A 25463-nucleotide genomic window follows, 5' to 3' on the forward strand; every position below is an offset into this window, starting at 1 on the left:
AAATCGACATACATTTACTGGAGATGCAAAATAACATAAAATATGAAGTCTGGTTATTTGTGAAATTGGTCAAAATGTTTTATGCTTAAAACATAAAAAATACAGCTTAGCTGCAAATGGCATTCATCAGGGTCCTAGCACTAATTAGCCATGTGTATGATGGAAATGTACATGTATCATGTCATACGATGATAGAGGGCATTTTCAATTGAATGTGAAGATATGATTTGCAGCTCCAAACCTCATTTATCTGAAGCATTTATCTTAAGCCCAGTGCACACAGTAATTTATAATAGTAGAGTCTAACAAGCAACATTCATAAAGGACTATTGACCCCTCTGTAAGCCATGTCACACTGTAAGATCTAAGTTGTCATTAATGTCAGACACGGACACACGCAAGGAAATTCATCCTGAGTTTTATATCATCAATCAATGAAGCGTTCAGTGACAGTGAGCTGCATACACGCGGGATTCAAACTAATGATCAAACTTCAGATTTTAGTCTAGGATCAGAGGAATCAAAATTTGTCTCAGACGGTCAAATCATGGCCAAAATCGCACGGTGTGTACCCGGCTTTAGGGCCCTAATTTATATAAATTATTTCTATACGTGTTGCCTTCTAACCTCATGCTTGCAGTTTAACAAATTTGTTTCATTATACCACAACAGTAAAAAGTGTATTTGAAGACATGTATTCATTTCAGGTGCTGCTGAGATAAGGGCCTTACATTTGATAACCTTATCAAATATATGCATCATCTTTCATGTCAAATTCTTACATTTGATCAATAAATTCAGTTATTATAATAAGACACTATAGGGCTATTACAAATCATCAAATGAAAATGTATACTGAAAAATTAATTTAAATTAAATTAATTATTTGCAATAAATAGCCTAACGTTATGAGATTAATGTTTTAAATACATGTTTGAATATACGGGAAAAAATGCATACTTTTAAGAAAATAAACAACCGATAGGTGGCAGCAAATTACCTGCTTTATATGCAAGACATTGAGTCATTTATTAAATCATTAAAGGAACGTTTGTAAGAAATGTATTTCATTTAATAATAAAATGGCCCTGATATGTCACTAGACATTAAGAAATCACTGACAACAGTAGTTCGGCCAGGATATTGTCATTTAAAAGTTGTTGTTGCAGCCCTCAACTGATGTTGAATGTTGTGTTTTGGCCTGAAGCTCCACCCTTCACCTATCTACCAATCACAAAGTCAGTAGTGTTTCTGCATGCGGGTTGCAAGATCTGCAGCTACAAACGTTCCTGCGGATCCTGCAGCCTATCTGGCAACCTCGAGTCAGAGGGGGAGGGGGAGAGGGGATACACCTCGACAGTAATTTAAAAGTGATTGCAGTACCAGTTTTGGCCACAATCTTACACTTCCTTTAAAGGGGTGGTAAAACACATTCTTTTGAAGGCTTGATTGTGTTTGTGGGGTGCACTGTAACATGTTCATGCTTCGTTTTTTAAAAATGTCATTATTTTTCATACATTTTACCTTTATTGTACACAGCGCTTACACTTTTTACTTTTTTCACTTCTTGCAAAAACGGTCTGATAGTTTCCAGTCCCTCAAAAATACGCAATGAGCTCAGATTGGTCAGCTGGCCCAGCGGTGTTGTAATTTGCTAAATAACTAGCACACTCCAGCCTACCCTTCCAGGGGGTAATCTAGCACTAGGAAAGCATTCCACCCATAGGGGCGGACATTGCTAACCAAGCCATCACCTGCTGTTAGCATCCCATTGACTCCCATTCATTTTTGAGTCACTTTGACAGATAATAACTTTACATCTGAGGCGTTTAAAGACTCCATTTGTCCATTGTTTATTTATAAAGAAGCACGACAATGCATAAAAGGCTCCATTACCTTGTATATTACACTATCGTCCCATAGAAGCGTTTTTTGTAAAAATAGGCTAACGATTGAGTCATAACCAATGTGACTGTTGCACAGTAGAGAAATTACCGTATAGACAGGAGGAGACGCTCAGAAACAATCTTTTACTGTCTATGAGACAGTTGAGGGGATGTGGAGACAAAGTCCGATAAAGTCAAGAGAGAAGAATGGGGAGAAGCCCACTATAGCCCATAGTGAGCCAAAAGCAACGGGACAAAACATTTAAACAACGTGATTCAGATTTCCCTTTCCACAACTACTAGAAGACTCCCAACAGTCTGACAGGTTGCTTACGTCACATCTACGTCGTCAAGCTCAGTCTGAGCCTGTGCAGTTCGCTCAGCCATCAGGAAGTGAGTGCTTCTAACTGACTTAATTTTCCGCCGTTGAAGTCTATGGGAACACTCTGTCCATTTCTTTTACTGTCTATGCTACTCTTCTCCACAGCAATAAAAAATGGCCTCGCTCCCCTTATTTAATATTCTCGGAGGAGGTGTTAATGTAAATATTGTAACTGCTGATATCAGCGAGTCTGGAGGAAAGGGCTGTAGTTCCCAAACGACCGTTTGCTGTAGTCCTTAGAACATAGCTGTCAACCCTCCCATTTTTTCTGGGTTTCTCACATATTTTGGCTCTTTTCCCGCTGTCTTCCCGTTTTAGCATTTTCCTGTGAAGTATCCCATATTTTTACGCTCTGATTGTGTTAACAACGCATCTGGTGATAAAGACTAGTGTTAGTAGTTAGCAAAAAGAATATTTAGGCTACGAATCCTGAGTGTCCTGGGTGTGCATGTGTGAATGAATGGCGCTGACCCGCAGTTTACCTCACACAAACATAGAATTGCGTATGACACGTGCGTTTCCATTTCACACAAGGACATAAACACATATCCGTCATCTCCAGAGCCACTCTGAGAGACTTCATCAGCATTTTACCGTTTCATTCGAGAAAAACTACCGTCATGTCAAACACAGAAACTCAAAAGGTATTCACGGCAACCCGTCAAAATAAAAGTTTGGTTTTACTTGAGGAATATATCACTGTTGTACAGTAGAGTTAAAGACTTTTCAGTGAAAAAATAATACACTAGTGCAATAATTCTAAACTATCAAAACCTAGTTTTTTTAAGTATCAATTTTTCCTCCATGTTTTAATTTTAACATTATAAAACTCAGTTTCAAGTTTCATTAAGTATAAATTAATATTATATGTCTTCATTTGATTACCAGAAAATACACAACACCAACACACAACAACATGGTTGTTTTTATGAATTCAATTATTTAAGTAGCTATAGCCTATACTCTTTACTGGTAAATATTAGTACAGTAAACAAACATCAGCAGACAATGGCAGACCAAGGCAACTCTTGTATGTCAATAATACTTCTCTGAATGACTTACAGTTTCTTTAGTTATTGATGCTGATTACAAAAGTAATGTTTACTATGTTCATAAAGAACTTAACATATCCATTGGTCTGTCATTCTATAATATATTGTGTAGTTATAAACTCTTTAGACTGCTATGATTAGTGCTTTTTATTTTTTATGGGTAAGAATCGTGTAATAAAAAATCCCTTATTTTAGGGATGGATTCCGGGAAATCTCCCTTACTTTCAATGTTCAATGTTGACAGCTGTGCCTTAGAAATTGACTTCTTTAAAAGCAAATATCTCCCGTCGCTTTAAACTTTGAGTGTTGTAACTTTGCACATGTTGTTTGTGCTCAAACAGCAACATTACACACTAGCTAAAGCTAGAAAAGTGAAATTGTGTTTTAACACCCCTTTAACGTGTTAGTTCACCCAAAAAGAAAAATTAGCCCATGATTTACTCAACCTCAAGCAGTCGTAGGTGTATATGACCTTCTTCTTTCAGACAAATAAAATCAGAGTTATATTTTAAAACTACTGGCTCTTCTAAGCTTTATAATGCCAGTGAATTTTTGCACCATTTTTGAAGTCCATAAAAGTGCATCTATCCGTCATATAACTGCTCCACATGGCTTCGGGGGTTAATAATGTAGTGCATCAAAAACTGGTGTGCAATGTCATCAGACATTTTAACAAATGTAAGCATGTTGAACTGCACTGTTCTGGACTTTAAAAGCGATGCAACAATTCGCTGCCATATAAAGCTTGGATTAGCCAGGACTTTTTAAAAATAACTCCAACTGGATTAGTTTGAAAGAAGAATGTCATACACACCTAGGATGACTGGAGGGTGAGAAAATCATCTAACAAACTGTGATGACAGTTGTTTACTTTAGAACTATTTTCGTTGGTGAAAATAAATGCGAGTGGCATTTTTGTCAAATGTCAGTAACTTACTATTAAATGCAAACTATATAAAATATATTGAATTATACTATTATGTAACATTTACAATTATGATATTCAGCAAAACAAGACTCTTGGTCATGTTATGTTAATTAACTATATCATACGTTATAAATAAAAACAGCTTACACTAAATGTAGCTAATAAAATTGTTGTATTTCGATACTTCGCTAGTTATTTTTTAATCACTAAAGTTAACTTGTCTGGTAAAATTCTCTTTCACTTGTTTTCAGAAAAGAGTTAATGTTGGGTCCTGAAATGCAAAGTAGATTTTTTTTTTAAATATGTCAGTGCACGTTGCTTTCAGTTAAAACAACTCAAACATGCATTTTAATCTGGGACTAGACTTAAGCTTTGTCAGTGGATCCGGGGGTAAGACTTTTTAATACCCAATAAGAACTCTACATAGATCATACAGTTACGGAGTCATAATGGTTTTTAGTTGTAGCGCCCTATATTTGGTGGAAATTCCTTAGAATGTCCTCTTGTCTATGCGTGTCAAGTTTTGTTAAGCTTGGACAACGTGTTCAGCAGATAAACAATTAAATAACTTGCATCTTTACAATGCTTCTATGAATCAAAATTCTTTTGATAACTTTTTGCCAGCACAGTTACTAGCTGCTGTGCAGATCATCTTAGTGAAGATCAGATCAACAGCCTAGGAGCAATATGTTTTTAAGGAAACTCAATGGGGGACAAATTGTATAGACATTTTCTAGGGCTTGATGCAAGATTATGTAAACAACATGGGGGCAGAGAAGCGTTGTGTCAAGAATGATGGGGAAAGAGTTAAAGGCTGTGAGAAACTGTGTGCAATACCTCTGGTTTGCTGAGGCTAGAGGACACTAGACAGCCTGAGCCCACGTCCAGGTCCCACTGCTTGCGTCCCTGGTTCAAAGGATCCAGAGCTGCGATTCTTCCATCCAGTGTGCTAATGATCACCAGAGCCCTGTCAAGCACAAAATACCCACAGGTTCACACATCACACTCTATACTGCCTTCGCCTTCAAGTTTGCACTTGAGGTAGAGATGAAGTTCCTTTAAAATCGCTGGCAATATTTTAACAGCAATGGCCAATATGGCCAACATAACAGCAAAATATACACAATTTAATGATGAGGGGAAAAAAAAGAAAAGAAAAATTCAAACAAACATTTTATATGATACTGGGGGGGAGGGGGATCCTTAAAAAATGCATTGGTATAAAAAGATGATTTGGTTCATAGTCTTGGATTTAATACAAGGATTAATGAATCGTTCTTAATGTCTACGTGTCAAACCATCACCAAGATTTTTTTTTATAATCTACTATGTGATAAAAGCTTAACAAAAACTGAAGCCAACACAGGACAATTCAAGGCTAAAGTGCCAGGGAACTTTTTAATGGACAGGCGCAAGTGTAAGGAGCAAGGCTAAGAATGACAGAGTCGCTTTGATCAAGTCTAAGAGAGTTAACACATCCCTAGACATCAACACCGATGAGGACAGAATTAAAGGGCACTTCAGTTCTGCTCATCCCAGTGCTCTGGGCCAACGCCGTTTGTTCTCGTTCTCCAATAGGATTGAAGAGCAGAAAATGCTACAGCACAGCACTCCTGATTGGCTGGAGGGCCCCTCCAAAAAAATGAGGGCTGATTGGTTGTTGCTAAGCAGTGGGCATTGTGAGAATGAATGAGGACACTACACCGGTCCCGCCCAGCCAAAAGAGTGATTGAGGAAAAGAGAAAAATAAAAATAAAGAGAGAGAGAGAGAGAGAGAGAGAGAGAGAGAGAGAGAGAGAGAGAGAGAGAGAGAGAGAGAGAGAGAGAGAGAGAGAGAGAGAGAGAGAGAGAGAGAGAGAGAGAGAGAGAGAGAGAGAGAGAGAGAGAGAGAGAGAGAGAGAGAGAGAGAGAGAGAGAGAGAGAGAGAGAGAGAGAGAGAGAGAGAGAGAGAGAGAGAGAGAGAGAGAGAGAGAAATATAACAAATCCTATTTTCTGGATGAGATCAAAGAGTAAGTGTATTCCACAGGCTGTTAACCCTTAGGAAAAATAAAAAGGAGAACAAGGGACTAAAACAGAGGGGGAAACGTTTGAGAAATAGTAAAATTAAAATGACAATTCAACAGTTTCCCTGACACTAATTCAGTTTTGTAGAGTATTGTAACATGAACAATGAGATGTACTTAAAGTCAGTGCACACAAAACCAAAGTGTTTGAGAATTTCTCATTGGTTTCCATTTTTGCCGCCCGGTTTTGTATTTCTATTACTTAATGTCTGCTCACATCTACTTTCTTTTTGCGTCTTATTTAATTGCACTGAACTCGCACATCTTCATTTTATACATTACCTGCTTCAGTACTATTTCAGTCACAGGACTGACACACTGAATACAAAAACACATGAGGTAAATCTTATACTGAATGTCAATATATAAACACTACCATTTTTCAAGGGAATAAAAAAAGAAAGTACCAAACTGGTAAAATTGTCTGCATGTATACTGCGAGAAGAGCTTCACTTCATCTAACAGCCTTTTAAAAACCTGAATGCTCACCCGTTTAACATTATTCCGGTCATGCCGTTTAACACAGATACATAAGTGTGCTTCCACACACACCTGTGATCCCACCCTCTCCCTCTCACTTACTCTCGTCTCTTCCGCTCTCTCAAAGGAAGTCAAGAGAATCTCAACTCAGACCTGATGTAAACAGACTGCATGGAAAAAGAAAAAAACAACTAGGGTATCTGAGGGGTTTGGTCCAATCGTAGGAGGTTTTCTGCCTCCCTCAGCCAATCAGGGATTAGATGTGTTGCTGCACTTTCAATCAGAAACCACTCCTTTAAAAAAACACCAGCCAATGGACATAAAAAGCCCACTGTAACCATGCCACAGCAAGCAGCTCTTATCAGCTAAGTGTGAGTTAGCAAGTACCACTGCAAAACACACACACATGCACAATGGGGGGCATTGGGGAGCACGTGGCCAAGTTGTGAAAACAGAGGCACACCCCTGCGGAGAAGCCGCAGAATTCATGACGGGCTAACAGAGTAAAGGACTTTATGCAGACCCAAAATTTGACAACATGCAGAAACCTGATACAGCAATGAATCATGTGTGATTTAAGCAACAGTTCAAAATCTTGCCTTTGTGCCATTTAAACCCCTATGACTTACTTTCTTCTGTGGAACAGAAAATAAGTAGCCTGACATGGTCATACTCAATAATTCTAGTCAGAATACGAGTCTGAAACTGCGCCATTGGGCTGTGATTATGGGGCGTGTTTCAACCGAACCAGGAAAGACATCAATCGGATAGACCTACAACCAATCAGAGCAACAGAGCGACACATAACGTAGTTGTAAAATGTCAACAGAGCTCAGCTGCATTGTGTTGGCAAGTCTGCGTTTTTTTCCACGGGTTGTTTTCAACGTCCATGGGTTGAAGTGACCTCAATGTGATATATAGATCCAGGAATCCCAATTTTAGCAGGCAACCTGGCCAAAATAACATTTCACCCCCCAAACGCCATTTTTTTCCCCGGAGAACCCCCCAAGAAGCTATTGTTTTGGGCTAGTAGTTGGCGGGTTTTGTTGTAATAACTTGGCAACCCTGTCTGCACGCACGCTAGAATAAACGTCTTTGCTGGTGTGTTGTTAAAAGAAGAATTTAAGGACGCACAGTTACTTACCAACATGATGATTTCTGAGAGAAATAGTAAAGGTGAATGCATATACAAACAAGCTCTCCGTTTAGGATTTGAGCAAATTCAATCAAAGGTAAGCACCTTTGCAAACCTGCATGACTGTCTTTCTTCTGCTGAACACAAAGGAAGATATTTGGAAGAATGTTTGTATATAAGCAGATTTTGAGCCCCATTGACTAACATAGTAGGGGGGAAAATACTATGGCAGTCAATGGGGCCCAAGATCTGCTTATATACAAACATTCTTCCAAATATCTTCCTTTGTGTTCAGCAGAAGAAAGACATTCATGCAGGTTTGGAACAACTTGAGGGAGCGTAAATGATGACAATTTTCATTTTTGGGTGAACTTACCCTTTAAAATGCATCTTCGATTAAAGAAAATCAAACTAAATATGGCCTTACTTCAGATCTTAACTCTTAAAACCATCTCAGTCCAGCTACCGCATTTTGCACGTGTCTGATTTGTGTAAATGTAGGTACTGTTGAATAAAAGTGTCTGAATGGCCAAAGACTACAGAATCCAAAGTGAAGTTTCCAAAGAAAAAGGGATTTTCTGCTTAAGCGAGCACACAATAAAACATAGCACTGCAGTAGCATGCCAAGCTTGGTATGGAGCGAAACACAAAGCACTCGACAATGCATTTCAAGGTACCATCTTCCCCAGGCAACATCCGCAGTACATAAACATGTAGTCCATAACCGTATATCTCAGAAGAGAGAAACAAGACTCACAAGAACATTCAACCCTTCAGATGCACACCAGTGTGTGCATTACTTGTTGAATATGTGGTACAGTGCTGGGCGGTATACCAAAAAAAAAAAACTATCACTGTATTTTTTTTTTTTTACATTATGGCAGTTTTGCAGTATATAACAGTATTTTTTTATTTTTATTTTTATGACTGGCCCTTTATATAACTTTTTGGGAAAGTGCCCTATTTTACTGTCAGGAGTACATACGGAATAAAAAATAAATTAAAAAAAATGGTGGTAATCAAAAAACAATTTATAAAACTAAAAATGTAGTAAATCTTTTAAAATATAACCAGATGCAAATGTTATAATGGGAGTCGGGAATCAGAGACGACTCCAAAAAACCTGGAACTGAACACCCCTTGCTTTATTTTATTTTTTCCTCCCTTTGTAGCACTTTGAGATTTTCTTTAAAATGTAAAGTGCTTTATAAATAAAATGTATTATTATTATTAAAAAAGATGACCACAAAGACTAATAAAGAAAAAAAAATTGATAATTGATCATTCATATTTTGGGGTAAACTGTCATTTTAGGGGTAATGTAAACCATTTAAGAAAGTTAATGGGTTGCATTGCATTTGTTCAAATTCTGTGTTAATGGCAGTCTTTATCATACAGAGTTTTTCTCCATGTATTGATTAAACCATTGCGTGTGTGTGTGTGTGCGTGTGTGTGTGTGTCTGTCCTCTCACTCCATGTCACGTTCTGACACGCCCAAGCTGCTATCACCATGCAGAACTATAAGCGCTTCTGCCATCTCAATTGACCTTGCTACACTCAGACCAACTTGCGCTGCAATTTCAGCATTTCTAGCCTCAGTCAAAGGTTTTAATGATAAAATGAAACTAAACATAGTGCGGCACCCCGTGTGATTTTTAAAAACACTGCAACACTCGTGTGCGAAAAACAAACACCACCACAAAGTTGCACAACAAAAATCACATACTAATTCAACACAGACCAATTCCAAAATGTCATCATGCACAGGTCATTTCACTCCTCTTGAACTCTCATCATCCTTTCCGTTTCTATCTCTCCAACATGCGCGGTGCAGAGAAATCAAAACTCTGTCACATGGCGCTGCTCTCTTCCTATTGGACGAGTCCTGGCCTTGATCTAGGTGGCTGATTTGTTGTTGCTAAGCAGTGAGGAACCAAACTACAGGGAAGCTGGGGTTCTGTGTACTGGGTCCTAGCGCCTTTGGTTTTCTGCCTCGATGTCCCCCCTTTACTTTCTCCCTCCTCGTCTCCCCAATCTCTCCCTCTGCCACACCTCTCCCATCTTCCCACCCATTGCTGCAGTGCAGTAAGGTGTGTCCTCTGCAATGAATGAAGAAACGGCTTTAAAATCAAACCATAAACAGAGGGGAAAAAAGAAAGAAAAAAAATCAAGTCCAGAGTGAACGGCACCACATGGGTAAGAGTAACGCCAATTCGACATCCTTAAACACACGGTGCATAAAATCAGCCTTGTTTTTATAGTCTTTACAACTTGCAAGATATAACAAAAGTTCTTATCCATGTCAGTTGAAAAGTTTGCATTAAACATGCCAAGTTTGGTTCCGATTACAAGACGATAAAGTCTTATCTCAGTCATTAACTTCATTTGCAACCATGAGATCATATGAAACGAATCTGACATCTTCTCCATAGTTATCTAACCATCAAGTCAGACAAAAAAAAAAAGCCCATAACAACAAGCACACGAACTCTACCCTTTCCTTCCCTCTTGCTCTCTCTCTCTCTCCCCCTCTCTCTCTCCGAACTCAAATTCTGAGCACTTTTTCCTTCCACTCGCCTAATTGGCCAACAAGTTTGCCAGCTCAGCTCTTCTGATTGGCTGTTGCTAAGCAGTAGGCAGTTGGAGCTAGACGTCTGGCAGAGTTTGCACCAGGCAGCGGAGAAGCAGCATCACCGCGAGTGTGTACTTGTGTGTGTGTGTGTGTGTGTGTGTGTGTGTGTGTGTGTGTGTGTGAGTGAGAGGGAGAGAGAGAAAGAGTGTGTGTGTGTGTGTGTGTGTGTGTGTGTGTGTGTGTGTGTGTGTATCAGTGAGGGCACCTCGAGCGAAGTGTTCCTTCCAAAAGGTCCCTCAGGAATCACCAGCAGTCCAAAAATACACACACTGAGGCAAAGCTGAGCTACATTAGTCTAGGCCATACCTGGATAATGTTCGCCACTGGAACTACCAAAACCACACAAGGAGAACTAACAAGTACCACAAACTAATTCTGTGTTATATACAAAAAAAACACCAATTGTGTTGCCTAGTCTTTGCTCTAACAGCAGCCTGGGAAATTGGCCCGGTTGGTAGATTGGCAAGGTCTTGTATTTTATTTACTGCCATCAATGACCTTTTTGAACTGAACAACAGAACAAGCTGTTGATAGCGTCTTTAACGCGAGCGATCCGCACAATCTCTGCTTTTGTTGTGAGTAGACCTCTCTAGGGTTAGACTCCCATTTGCTAGTCGACCATGCTGTGCAACACATAAAACTGTCCCAGGAGAACACCATCCCCCAGTAAAGCTGTTCCGCGTCATGGGGAAGGCCTGAGGGTGTTGATTATCATCGCCGCGTTACCGAGAAGTGAGCACAAAGGTATTGTTCTCGCATTCATGCATTATCAATAAAAGCCAGACATTTGCTTGTTTATTTATATGTGATTGACGGTTTCTTGAACGCTGCACATAAATGCATGAGATCGTTTGATATCGAGGATCATGGGAGAAACATGCAGAGGTGTGAGCAAGTGCTTTATCTTGGCAGCAGGTGCGAAGGCAGCTGCTACTCTCACCCCTGTAGAGATACCAAACCAATGCAGTGTTAAACACACTACACACCATTCCCTCGAGTGTGCATGACACATATAACTATGCCACCAGAAACAAAGACCAGCCTCTCCTTCCAGTGATGTATGACTACTGTCAAGACAAAGTCCCGGCAACTCTCCACATTAAAACACCGGCACTGAAGTGGTGTTTAAAGCTGGATTTCCAGAAGGCTAGTCATACAGATATAGCATTGTTGCACTGATCATTTGCAACACATCATGTAGCGCATGGAAAGGTGACTTTTTTCCCTCATTACTTGGGTAAATGTCTTTGTGGTTGTGGTATAGAAGTTGCAAAATGCATGCATGTTACCTTTAGTTATTTCTTTTATAAACTAGTTATATGGAACATAATTAGGTAAATATGTAATGAAGTGACTGTACATTATAGCACAAGCAGCCCATTCAAGACCAAAAGTAGAAATGAGGTAGTCGGTCTGAATGCCAATCAGGTGTGTAGTACCTGACCAAAAGCACATTTCATTCATTCATAATGTTGCAAAATAATTGCAACTAAAAAATAAATTTAAATAAATTTAAAAAAAAGATTTTGATTCAAAAGATAGTTCTGATGAAAATTCTGTCATTTACTCACGTATGGAAGCTTGTTTCTGCCACAGAATAAAAACGTAAAAGGTAATTGCGCAATTCTGACCCCCCCCCACACACACACACACACACACTTTATAACTTTTTTTCTCAGAATTGAGAGATATAAACTTGAAACCGAGTTATAGTCCAATTCTTTCCTTTCTCCTTCAGAATTGAAAGTTTATATCTCACAATTCTTTATGTACTTTAACATTCCCAATTGCCACAATACACAATTGTGTGTGTGTGTGTGTGTGTGTGTGTGTGTGTGTGGGGGGGGGGGGGGTCAGAATTGCGAGACAAAAAGTATTTTATTTTTATTGTTTATGGTGAAAATAAGGGGGCTTTTGTGTCCTACATACATACACAGATCAGGCATAACATTACAAACACTAGACCCCTGAAGGTGTGCGGTGATATTTGGCACCAAGATGTTAGCAGCAGATCCTTTAACTTCTGCAAGCTGCAAGGTGGGACCTCCATGGATCGGGCTTGTTTGTTCATGCCCACAGATGCTCGATTGGATTGAGATCTGGGGAATTTGGAGGCCAAGTCAACACCTCAAATTCATTGTTGTGCTCCTCAAACCATTCCTGAACCATTTTTGCTTTGTGGCAGGGCACATTATCCTGCTGAAAGAGGCCACAGCCACCAGGGAATACCAGTTCCATGAAAGGGTGTACATGGTCTGCAACAATGCTTAGGTAGGACGTGTCAAAGTAACATCCACATGGACAGCAGGACCCAGGGTGTTTAAGCAGAACATTGCCCAAAGCGTCACACTTCCTCTATCAGCTTGCCTTCTTCCCATAGTGCATCCTGGTGTCATGTGTTCCCCAGGTGAGTGACGCACACGCACTTGGCCATCCACGTTATGTAAAAGAAAAGGTGAGTCATTAGACCTGGCCACTTTCTTCCATTGCTCCGTGGTCCAGTTCTTATGCTCACGTCCTTTCAACAGTGGACGGGGTCAGCATGGGCACCCTGACTGGTCTGCGGCTATGCAGCCCCATACGTAACCAACTGTGATGCACTGTGAATTCTGACATGTTTCTATCAGAACCGGCACTAACTTCTTAGGTAATTTGAGCAACTCGTCTATTTGATCAGACCACACAGGCCAGTCTTCGCTCCCCACGTGCATCAGTGAGCCTTGGCCGTCCATGACTCTGTCGCCGGTTCACCACTGTTCCTTCCTTGGACAAATTTTGATAGATACTAATCACTACAGACTGGAAACACCCCAAAAGAGCTGCAGTTTTGGAGATGCTCTGACCCAGTTGTCTATCCATCACAATTTGGTCCTTGTCAAACTTATTCAAATCCTTACACTTGTCCATTTTTTCTGCTTCTATCATCTTTGAGGACAAAACGTTCACTTGCTGCCTAATATATCCTACATACCAACAGGTGCCGTGATGAAGGAATAATCATTTTTATTCACGTCACCTGTCAGTCATAATATTATGCCTGATCGGTATACATACAATATTAGAAATAAATGATGGCAGAATTTTCCTTTTTGGGTGAACTCTAAATAATTTTATAAATGTAATGTAATAGTATAATGTATAATATATGTAATAGTAATAATATTTTATTTTATTTACAAAATTATAACATTATAAGATATTATAAAATTATTTATAAGAAATGATTTTAAAAATTAAAAAAAGGTTATTTTGTTAATATTAAATTAAGAATTTTAAAATAAATTAATAAAAAATATTATTTTGTTTAAATGACTGTGTCTACTTCACCTCCTGAATTCACCATTAACCCAAGTCATAAATATACAGAAGTTTCGGATGTAACAGAACGATTATGAGAACTGGCAAACTATCCCTCCCAAAAAATTCCTTTACATTTTTAACTTGCGTGAGTTTTTTTGCTCCCTTCATGTTATTTGAATCTACAAGATGCAAACTGTCCCCTGTCCTTCAATATTGTTTCCAAACTTTAAATAGATTTTTCTAAAGCCTGTAAAGCCAGATTCTGGTCATGCCAACTTGTGCTCGTTTAGAAAAATTCTCCATGAATGGGTGCGACACATCGATGTGACAGCATACCGATGGTAAAGCAAGGTGTGACAGAATTTGTTTCACTGCAGTGGAGCAGATCATGTGTTCTCCATGATATGATCAGGTCCTGTGACATTTGTAGAACAAACATTTCCACCCATAACAAAACTGAGCTTAATCTAAAGGGGGAAAAATGAAAGAAAAAAAAAACAATCACCTTAAAGCATGAAAAGGTGCTACAAGAAATTAGACAATAGACAAGAAAAAGAAGAAGAAGGAGGGAAAAAAAGAAAGAAAAAGTAACCTGGCCACCAAAACAAACAGCTCATGACACAATTAATCTTAAATTAGTTTTAAAGCTAGATCACCTGACCTTCCTATCCTTCTAGTCGACATTGATTCTTTCTAAGGTGGGGCATGTGGCTCGAATGCGGTAACACACCGATATATTATAGCCGGCGGAGCAAAACGACTAATTCTCGCCACAAACGAAAACGAAAAACAAAAACAAAACATCCAGAAAGTTGGACCGCGCGGCTGGGCGAAGGACACGCGCCTGTAGTCGCGCGCTGAGCAGCGGTTTTAAGTGCGTCAGCGCAGCCTTCACTGCCTCCAGAGAGACCGCAGTCTACTGATGAACACCGGCTTCCTCTGTAATAACTGTAGTATACATAGAAAACTATTGATGACTGAAAAAATATTTCCCATACAAACCTATACAAATGGCATGGTTCGTTTTAAAAAGCTCAAAAGACGTCTCTCCATAATGTTAGCGCAAACTGAACCTTTTGAACTTTTATAAGAGTGTTTACAAAAAGTCAGTTTCCATCAGGCTGACATGTATCGCACGCCCACACTCAACACTGCAGAGCAGTCTTTCTGGACAGAAACAGTCCCCTTGGGCTGTGATAGCAGTAAAACAAGTTTGAAACTCCAGAAAAACAGTTGTGTGCATAACATAAGGCAGTCCAAGTATACGAGATGCTCATAAACACACGGTGAACCTATTGAGGCGAGATAAGTGTTCTGCAATCGCTCTGGGACCGCTGTCAGTCATCTGTATCTCCATAGTAACAGAAAAATTCCTAACTTGTGAGATTTGATAACTGCCAACAAGTAACGTTAGCCATGTTATAAATGACAGCGTCGATCAAAAATGACTGAAATAATGGTAGAAATTAACCAACTGTCACGCGACAGTGTAAACGTTTGCCCATATACTCTATCCGTGGACCAGCAGGGAGAGGTCGACTGCTGCAAACATCCGCCCATCACGAACTCCAGCTCAACTTTACTGAAGTTGAATAACACGTCTGAAAGCAACGTGACAACCTAAAGGACGTGTCACACACCTGGAAAACGGCAAACTTCTGCTATGACTCGATGGTAACTGCCTACCTCCGGTGTTGATGGAAGTTTGCGTCGTTTTCCCCTGACGGCTCTTCGCTCTCCCCTGTCGAGCCGTAGTCGTCGTCCTCTACGGTCACTTCTCCGAAGCCAGGGGCTCCTCCGACGTTGTCCAGTGGCCTCTCCATAACGGCAGCATGTTCCGCCGCCTCGGTGTTTGGCGTCGGGGCCACTTCGAGATTTCTCTCTGAGAGAGACTGACTTTGCAAAGTAACCGTTAACGTTCTCAGAACAAGCAGCAGTAGCAGGGATATGCACACGTTTCCAAACTGAAACCCTCTTTCCATTGGGACAAGTGGCACATGAGTAGTTAGGCAATCACATACCAAAATACAAAGTGAATTTTAAAAACTAGTCTATAAAAGGCGTTATACAAGTAAATTTGTAGGCGATTAGATATCTTACTCTTGTCCTCTCTTAACGTAAACAAGCACTCAACAGCACCATGTTATTCCCTTTATACTTGACGTTGGCTGTGCCGTGGTAACGTCAAGCCCCGCCCCGTATCCAAACGCCCATTGGCTGCGCATGGAAGCAAATCCCCGCAGTGTGCGCTGATTGGTGTGAGCGTCTGTCAATATTCACGGCTCGTCTACTAAGCAGATTTTGATTGCTTCATACAACTGTCTTTTACAGTAGCGTCTGTTGACGTGTCGCTACTCTATGCGCTTCATTCCATTGGGCGCTTTCCTTGTCATTCAAACATATAGGCGGGAGGAAAGAGAGCGTAAAGCCAAAGCAAAGCGAGTATGGCCTTCTACTGAAGTACATTATTGGCTACACTGGGGAGTTTTAGCCAATAAAATAATAGTGTCGACTCTAACATGTTTCATTGGTATGTTTACGGAAACCGCGAAAGAAATCTAGTCAATCCATTGGTCTGGCACGCTATCAATCAAAATCAGCGCTATGGGATTACTACCGGAGGGGCGTTGCTACTTCTTTTTGCGTTAATCTGATTGGGTAAAAAGTACATGGATGGAAATAACGACGTGGCCGTTTGTTTGCGGATAAAATGAGAGGTCATGTTTGACAAATTGCATTTCCGGGCTTTTTGATACGAAAATAAGTGTATATGTGTGACTGTGTCTATCACGTGTACAAAATGTTGTAAGTGCAGTATTTTCCTTTCAATTTTATTTTAAAATGAATGTACAAATGTTACGTCACGCTTACGTTATCGGGTTGTAATTAAAGACTAACAAATTATAACACTTTTAAAGTAATTAGTTTTTAAAATATTTCTGCAACTTTAGCATTTCTGTTCACTTTTTTTAAGTCATGAATGTGGTTGACATATTGTGCAATGTACATGGCGCCCTCTTGTGGTCTGTTAAACAACCTGTTAACCCATGTTTAAGCCATACTAATTTAGTAAAACGTCAGCTGCAAAAATGTCAGTTCATAATTGATTGGTCCATTTTAATGTTGATTTTCAGTCTGGGGCACAACATTTGAAAACGTCAGTATCACAGTAGTATTGGGAGAATAAAACAAGCTGGTATTTGAAGGAGTACATCACCCCAAAATCACAGTGACCTCTGTGAAGAGTTTTCATTAACAGAACTGAAAGATCAATACATGTACAGAAGATAAGGCCTTCAGCTGTGCCATCAACTCACTGCTGCTTTCATCCCTCAACAACATAGAGCTGATGGCCACAGGCACATTGAAAAATTATACAAAAACAAAATCAATATCAAAAGCTGAGTGGCATTTCACTGCTTCAAAGTGTATTTTGTCCAGGGGCAGAATGCTCTGAAATGATTGATCAGTGAATTAAACTCTCCCCTGTGTGCAGGCAAAGGCGACAAGTTTCACTTGAGGTTTCAAGTTGGAATATCTGAGCAATATCTACCAGTCTCCAAAACAGGTTCAAAATCATCATACAAAGCCAAAGAAAACATTCATAAATTCAGTTAGGGTGAAGTGGTTGAGAAAGCATATTTTAAATGTTTTCTTAAAACCTGCATGCACTTGTAAGGCTAGCAAGAAAACATTCATGCTCGACAACATGGAAAGAAGTACAGAAGGCAAACTGACACTGCAGACGTAAGGACTGCCACTGCCTCGCATTAGCACAATGTTCCATATGGAGAACATGAGAAAAGAAACGGGACAAAAGACCTAATGTTGCTTTGATGTGTAAAATCCCACATTTAACGTACACACCGGTCCTGTTTAGACATCTGATGGTTTCTGTACCAGAAAGTATAAGAGCTGCCAGAGTCTGTGTATGTGAATGGCACTTGAGGTGTGCAGGCTGGTCTATCACAAGAGCCGAGGAAGGATCTTCTCAGTTAACAGGAGGGTCTCTAGTCTTAACACTTCCGTCCTCCATGCCGAAGTACACCCGCTCAGCCATTCCCACAAACAAGCCCGTCTCAACCACACCTTCATAAAAGAGAGACCATTCATTCGTTGTATTTAGGAATATATACACTACCGTTTCAAATGATTTTTTTTATCCTTATTATTAATAAAAAAAATATTCAGCAAGGATGCATTAAAATGATCAAAAGTGACAGTAAACACATTCATAATGTTACAAAACATTTCCATTTCAATTCAACACTGCTCGTTTAAACTTTCTTTTCATCAGTACCTTTGATCAAATAAATGCAGCCTTGGTGAGCATGAGACTCATTTCAAAAACATTAAAAATAGAAAGTTAAAGTTGGGAAAAAAGTTGATCTGTACAGACCTGGGATCATCTTGATGGCCGTGTTGACCTCTTTCCAGTTCTGAGCATGCTCAAACTTCCAATCCAGAATGAAATTACTGTTATCAGTAACCACTGGACCCTAAATACAATAGTATCAAATCATCAGATGAATAGACCACCAATCCAAAAATGTCAAGATACGGAGCAAATTATATATTAATAACACAATTGTGACTCAAGACCCATCAGTAAGACTCTCTTACAGCTTTACTGATTGCCATCCTCAGCACTGCCTCTCCTCCAAAGCGCCGGGCAATGGCCCTGGACACAGGCATATATGCCATGGGGATGACCTCCACCGGGACACCTTTCTTCCACTGCTGCCCCAGAGCCTTTGAGTCCTTTCTACTCACACAAACGATAAAAATCACATGAGCGCATCAGAACCTCTAGTTTGTAAATGTAGTGTAACACTATTGCATAATTATAGCAACCCCATGCTATGATGACACACGACTTCTGTTAAACGTTTCAGTACCTGCACCTCGTGATCAGCAGTAATTATGGGCTGCTAAATATATACTGAATTTCGTAGCTCAAACAGTAGAGGAAATTAACCAATGTAGTGTATACCTTGACTGCAATGCAAGTCACTTTGGATAAAAGCATCTGCCCGTCACCTCATACATACCTATAGTCTGCGATGACAATGAAATGTTTGGCACAACCAGCCACAATCTTCTCCTGGGTTAAGCATCCTCTGTTTAGAGGGAAGGAAAAAAAAGGACATGACGAAACCTGATGACACCTCAGGGGTTTGACACAAAAGAACATGGAAAAGCAATTGGAAAATATCCTTGATTTAAAGAGGTTTTCCAAATTCACCCTCCTCCTTTAATCAGTGTCAAAGCAGCATCAACTTCATCAGCTCCGTCAATTGCTACATCCAGCTAGAAGTCACAAAAAAAAGCACTGTTTAGGGCACTTGAATCAAAGAATTAATATGAAACAATATTTATTTGAAATCATTAAAGGGATAGTTCACCCAAAAATGAAAATTAGTTACTCACCCTCAAGTCATCCCAGGTGTATATGACATTCTTCTTTCAGACAAACACAATCAGAGTTATATTAAAAAATGTCCTGGATCTTCCAAGCATTAAGGCTGATTTATACTTGTGCGTCGGACCTGCACCGTAGCCTCTATGCCATGGGCTAAGCATCAATCTTCATTTATACTTCTGCGTCCTTGTCTGCATTGATGTGCAGTTACACATGCAGAGGGAGCACGATGCCCCTGAGGGAGGGGATCTGGCACACCAATCAGCGCTTGTGGTCCGCGTAGAATTGACGCGTTGTTCCGTTTTTGGAGAGGTGCACGTCAGGGTATGTTGTAGGCTACGCGTGGAACACAGCCTACAACTTAGCTACGGCGTACACTCGATGCAGAAATATAAATTGGGCTTTACAATGGCAGCCCAAGATTTTGAAGCCCAGAAAAGTGCATCCATCCATTATAAAAGTAATCCATGAGACTCCAGAGGGTTAATAAAGGCCTTCTAAAGAGAAGCTATGGGTTTGTGTAAGAAAAATATATTTTGTTTGTTCACCCAAAAATGGAAAAATCTTTCATTATTTAATTACTCAACCTCATTGTCGTTTGACACCCGTAAGACCTCCGTTCATCCTGGGAACACAAAGATATTTTTGTTGAAATCCAATGGTTCAGAAAGGCATCTTCTCTCTCAAGACCCATTAAAGGCACTATAAACATCCTTACAAAGTCCTGAAGCCTCGGAGCTTAATGAATCAGTGTATTGATTCATGATTCAGATTGCATGTCAAACAGCCAAACTGCTGAAATCACATGATTTTGGCAATCCGAAACGCTGATTCGATACACTGATTCATAACGGTTTGAAGCTTTATGAAGGGGTATGCGCACAAAAACTATCTTTATAACTAACCGTCTCGTTGCTTTATAAAATTATTGTAGGGCCGCTGTAGTGAGATGGGCTCTGTAACGCCATCTTTAGTGCCTTTATGGTCTTGAGAGAGGAAATGACTTTGGTGTCAATGAAGGCCTTTCTGAGCCATCAGATTTCAACAAAAACAATCTTCATTTGTGTTTTCCGAAGATGAACTGAGGTCTTACAGGTGTCAAACAACATGAGGGCGAATAATTAATGACAGAATTTTCATTTTTGGGTGAACTAACCCTTTAACACATTAAAAAGTTTTAGCTTCCAGCATATAGCCTAGCATTTTTAACTTATGAAAAAGTTTAAAGCCTCTCACAGTTCAAAACGCTTGAGCTACATCCTTCTGAGATACATCCTTCACGTTGATCATTTTTCGCTTTTATTAACCCCACCAGAGCCGTGTGGATAACTTTTATATAATAATGAATGGATGCCCTTTTTTGGGCTTCAAATATCAAGCTGCCATTCAGTGACATTATAAAGCTTGGGAGAGCCAGGGCCTTTTTTTATACAACTCTAATTGTATTCATCTGAAACAAGAATGTCATATTCACCTAGGATGGTTTGAGGGTGAATACATCTAATTTTTATTTTCATCACAATCCACCAAGTCGTTTTTGTACAAGGGATTCTAATGCTGTCTCTGGCCAAACTCACCTCAGGATGTCTGTCTAAATCCGACAGAGGGAGGCCATGCTGCAGAATCAGCTGACGGGCCTAAATCAACAATTCAAATGTGTCCATTATAACACGCATTTATGTCTATGAGTGTTATGTCTATAGACTAAGGTTTAAACTGACCTGGAAGGAAGTGGGTACACACACAATGTTCAACTTCTCCTGTCTTACCCGATCAGCTAGAAAGAAAACACCATTCTTTAGTAATTATTATACAAGCCTAAGTGGGTAATATTAAATTAAATGTCTTACCCAGCCTGTCCACAGCATAGACAATAGTTGAGCCACTGCCCACCCCAACTATCTGATTGTTCTGAGAAAAACAAATGTAAAGTTTTACAGCATAACCAAACAAAATGCAGTCACACATAAAGAAACAACACTGGTAAAAAGGCCTACAAATCTTGATTTCATTATTTCTTTTTCAACATGGGGTCAGTAAAGGAGATGCTTTTAAAGGGGTGGTAAAACACGATTTCACTTTTCTAACTTTAGCTTGTGTGTAATGTTGCTGTTTGAGCATAAACAACATCTGCAAAGTTACAACACTCAAAGTTTAAAGCAAAGGGAGATGTTTGCTTTTAAAGAAATCAATTTCTAAGGACTACAGCAAACAGCCGTTTGGGAACTACAGCTTTTACCCCCAGACTCGCTGACATCAGCAGCTACAATATTTACATAAACCCCTCCTTCGAGAATATTAAATAAGGGGGGCGAGGCCGTTTTGCAATGCACTGTTTGCAAACGCTGTTATTTTCATCCGGACTGTAGGTCCACTTTGTTCAGCCTTCCTAGGGACGGGGGAGTTGGGGATCAATGGTTAAAATTTAAATCTCGCTCTCTTTGCTGCACATTTTACGGAGGAATTAAAGCTCACAATCGTTGCAAGTTCAAAGCAGGAGTCGCACAATGGCTTGTCCTAAAAGATGGAGCAGTTCCAACTTTAAAAACAGCTGTCTACGGGCCATAACCTGTAAGTATGAATTATTTTTCATTGATGCGTTTTCCTGTAATAGTTTGTATTTTTAATTGTATGTTTTTTAGCAAGGAAGTAAACAAATGACAACACTTTTTGCCTCTGCAAACCAATTTGTTAACCCTTTGACACGTACAATTTGTGACACATTTTTGCTAAAACACTGTTGGTCACTTTAATAAGTTGTAGTGATACTTTCTTTCCCCAGAAAGAATGTGAAACACATAAATGGTATCATTAGGGATCATTTAATGTAATTTAAATAGATTTTACACACTAAGTGCAATATCGTATCGCATATCGCTTTGAATATCGAATATCGCTTCGAATTTGTTTCTTGTTCAAGAAGCTATCTCACTCAGAAATGTGTCATAGCATACACCCGTTCACCCCTACAACAACTAGATAACTATCCGGTTGTCGCAGCGCTTCCGGGTCCAAACAATCTCATACCACAAGAAAAACCACAAACGGTGCTAATATACACACACAATGTGGTGTGATACGACAAAAAAGCTATAATCATAACTTTTTTCTCCATACCAAAATTCCAGATGGCCAGACAGTGATTCATCTTTTTTAAATCGTTAAAATATTAATGTATGTGACACTGTGAGCACAGAGACTGTTGTGTAGACTGTAAGTATATAAAATGTTAAACTTTTTTAAATGTTGGATGTTTAATATGAATAAATAGCGCTCATAAACGAGCGTCGATTAGCCTAGAAATCTAGATGCAACCTAGCAGCAGCAAATCTAATCTGCCCGCGAGTGTCGTCTAGCAACTCTCAATACCCTTCTGAGCTGTAAACGCCAAACTCGTCGGGCCAATCACATCGTGTATAGAGTCGGTGGGCGGGGCCATAATAAGTTTCTAGTAAACAAAGAAACTGGCGGTTTTTATGAATCAGCTTTAACTGTGACTCTGGAAGACTTGGAGTCAAGCTTTTCTCTGAGAAAAGAACGGCACTGAAGTCATTCTTAAAAAGGGAAGATGTGTTCTGAGTTTTGCCGACCAGATACAGCGAAAGTTTAATCTATCAACAAGCTCCGTTGGTTGTAGCGCTATCCTATCGCGTGCAGAGGGAGTTTGAAAGACAACCGTTTATCCCGCCCCTCGGATTGAGCCCTGTCTATGGTGAGTTTCCAGACCAAACATCTTGATGTGGGTCCGGCTTGTCAGGCTAGGTGTCAATGGCATTCTCAAGTGAAACGAGTTGAGGCTTGGACCCAGTAGCGGCGTTTCTTACGTCACGATTTAACAAGCGAATTATCATCCACACCAGCAAATGATATCATTCCGTTTATTCCAAGCATGCTTTGTCATTGTCTGTCGTAAAAGCTCGTTATAACAACGGATCGGCAGTCAATGTTTTATCGTTCATCAGCAGGATAAAATCAGATTGAAGGCTGAATATTGATATATTCAAATACAAACATTCATCAGTGCACACGTCAGATATGGGCTGAATCTGAATCACCCCGGGTAGTCCCAGTATAGGTCATAAAGCCCACCCCTCCATGTAGGTAGTTTTCTGGATTTTGGGAAGAGATTTGAGCTTTAGCTTTAATTTCTACATTTCCTTAACTGTTTATTTCACACCAACATAATGAGTTCTGTTCTGTTAGTACAGTTCTGCAGTAAACTGTACCAACATACTGCAGGAGTGTTGGTTGGTTTTGATAACACGGCTCTACTGCGCAGACACAGGTCCCAAATCAGCGTAAGATGGCAGTGCCATATTCAGAAATTGGCTACTTAACTTTTCTACAATGGAAGCTAGTGAAGGAGCGTTGTCCATCTTTTTTTAGTCAATACAAAGCAGCCCGTTTGAGCTGCGCTTCGGCAAGCACCAATGAGGTTTGTTCTCGCGCCTCAAACAGGTTCAATTGAGCTTCTGTTTATGTTCACTTACACTGCTAAATGTATATGTGAATAAAAGACCAAATAAAATCTTATAAAGCAGTCGAGTGTTTTCAGAAAATTTGGACTAAACCGCTCAATTCATATGGATTCGTTTTACAGTCACTTTATGAACTTTTTAAAGGGTCAATGTGGTAACGTAAGTTGCAAAGGCAGTCAATGAAGGGTCCGAAATCTCTGATTTGATCAAAAAGATTTTCATTTGTTTTCCGAAGATGCACAAGTCTTGGGAGTTTGGAAGAACACAAGGGTGAGTAATTAATGACCGAATTGTAATTTTTGGCTGAACTAACTGTTTAATCACTCATGCATCTTCATCTGACCCTAGTGTGCTACAATTAATTATTTACAGTAGACACAATCAGCACCGGTGGTTAGACGTAGCTATTTCTAAACATGCTAATCGCTTATAGGTTTATTTTGAGCAGCCTTAGCATCCTTATATCACCTAGCTTACTTTACTGCTGCATAAATCACCACGTGCTTAACTGAAGCCACCTGAGCTACACTCACTGACTTCACTAACGTTACAATCTAACATATAAGTTAGCATGCCAGCTAGCATGAATAAAGCTAAAGTGCCACAGCGAATACTCTACAAATTATGACTGTCAAAGCTGCACAGTCATAATAACTAAATGTAAAACACCAGAACAGCAGGTCTGTTCATGCGAGAATAATTGAATAACGTCAAAGCAGTAAATCGATATTCATCGCGTCGTCACGCCTCCAAGTGTTTATTGCGCCAGTTAAACTGACGGAACTGTTAGAAATTTGTCACAACGACAGTAAATACACAATCTTACCTGTATATGGTTGTCTACAGCAGCATAAGCTGCCAGTTTTTTGGCCTCTTCAGCCATGATGAGAGTGCTGTGGTGCCGTCTGCTGCTGTTACACACGTGTTTTTCCCCCGGCAGAAAGAGGAGGAGAGTTCTGCTACTGATCACTGCAAACTCAACCCACCTCCGCGGCCTCATCACACAGCGCGTCCACGATCACAACAACAAAATGATTGCCACACTAAGTACGAGCAGGCGCATTAACGAAACGAACAGTAGGCAACGTATTAAAGTACGCTCAAAATAACACCTGTCAGATGAGCATGGGTGCATGTGTTTTCATAACAGGCGTGTGTTGTTTGACCCAATAGCAGAGCAGAATAACGAATGGTTCTTTTTGAGTCGGATCTTTTCAACGAATCGGTTGCGCAATCCCTGTTTTACCGCTAAAGACCTTATTCAGAGCAGCGCCGTGGCAGGTATGAAAGCGATAATGAGACTCACTGAGGGATAGATTTTTTTTCCCCTATGGAAAGCGAAAAACAACAACGAATAAAGCTCCCTATTTTCCACAGCATCTATCTATCTATCTATCTATCTATCTATCTATCTATCTATCTATCTATCTATCTATCTATCTATCTATCTATCTATCTATCTATCTATCTATCTATCTATCTATCTATCTATCTATCTATCTATCTATCTGTCTGTCTGTCTGTCTGTCTGTCTGTCTGTCTGTCTGTCATTTTAAACATGTACGAAAAATGGCATTTTATTAAAACGTCAAACATCCAGTCGAGCGATAACATGTTTCTTCTTGTTGCTATCATTTGTCAGGCTTTCCATCCCTAGGCTATAATGCTTCTGTTAATGCTTAGCGTAACCAGTAGAGGGCAGGT

At 39.8% G+C, this 25463-nt stretch overlaps 2 protein-coding genes across 2 annotated transcripts in view; both read right to left on the reverse strand.

Moving 5' to 3' along the window:
- eif2ak3 (eukaryotic translation initiation factor 2-alpha kinase 3) overlaps positions 1–16035 on the reverse strand; it is a 31626-nt gene extending 15591 nt beyond the window's left edge. The window contains exons 1-2 of the mRNA XM_067421361.1: positions 15546–16035; positions 5086–5215 (exon numbers count right to left, since the gene is read on the reverse strand). Coding sequence (XP_067277462.1) covers positions 5086–5215; positions 15546–15841 — 426 coding nt within the window. The 5' untranslated portion in view covers positions 15842–16035. The remainder of the gene's footprint in view (positions 1–5085; positions 5216–15545) is intronic.
- Positions 16036–17554: 1519 nt separating this feature from the next.
- rpia (ribose 5-phosphate isomerase A (ribose 5-phosphate epimerase)) lies at positions 17555–24961 on the reverse strand. The gene is made up of 9 exons (XM_067422259.1): positions 24586–24961; positions 21132–21192; positions 21003–21058; positions 20859–20918; positions 19105–19169; positions 18911–18979; positions 18483–18624; positions 18259–18358; positions 17555–17948 (listed from the first exon to the last, which is right to left on the reverse strand). Exons 1-9 carry the CDS (start codon positions 24757–24759, stop codon positions 17851–17853), a joined length of 825 nt encoding a protein of 274 aa, XP_067278360.1. The 5' UTR covers positions 24760–24961; the 3' UTR covers positions 17555–17850.
- Between the last annotated feature and the right edge of the window lie 502 nt (positions 24962–25463).

This window comes from Pseudorasbora parva, chromosome 17 (genome assembly GCF_024679245.1).
Source record: "Pseudorasbora parva isolate DD20220531a chromosome 17, ASM2467924v1, whole genome shotgun sequence".
Taxonomy (NCBI): Eukaryota; Metazoa; Chordata; class Actinopteri; order Cypriniformes; family Gobionidae; genus Pseudorasbora; species Pseudorasbora parva.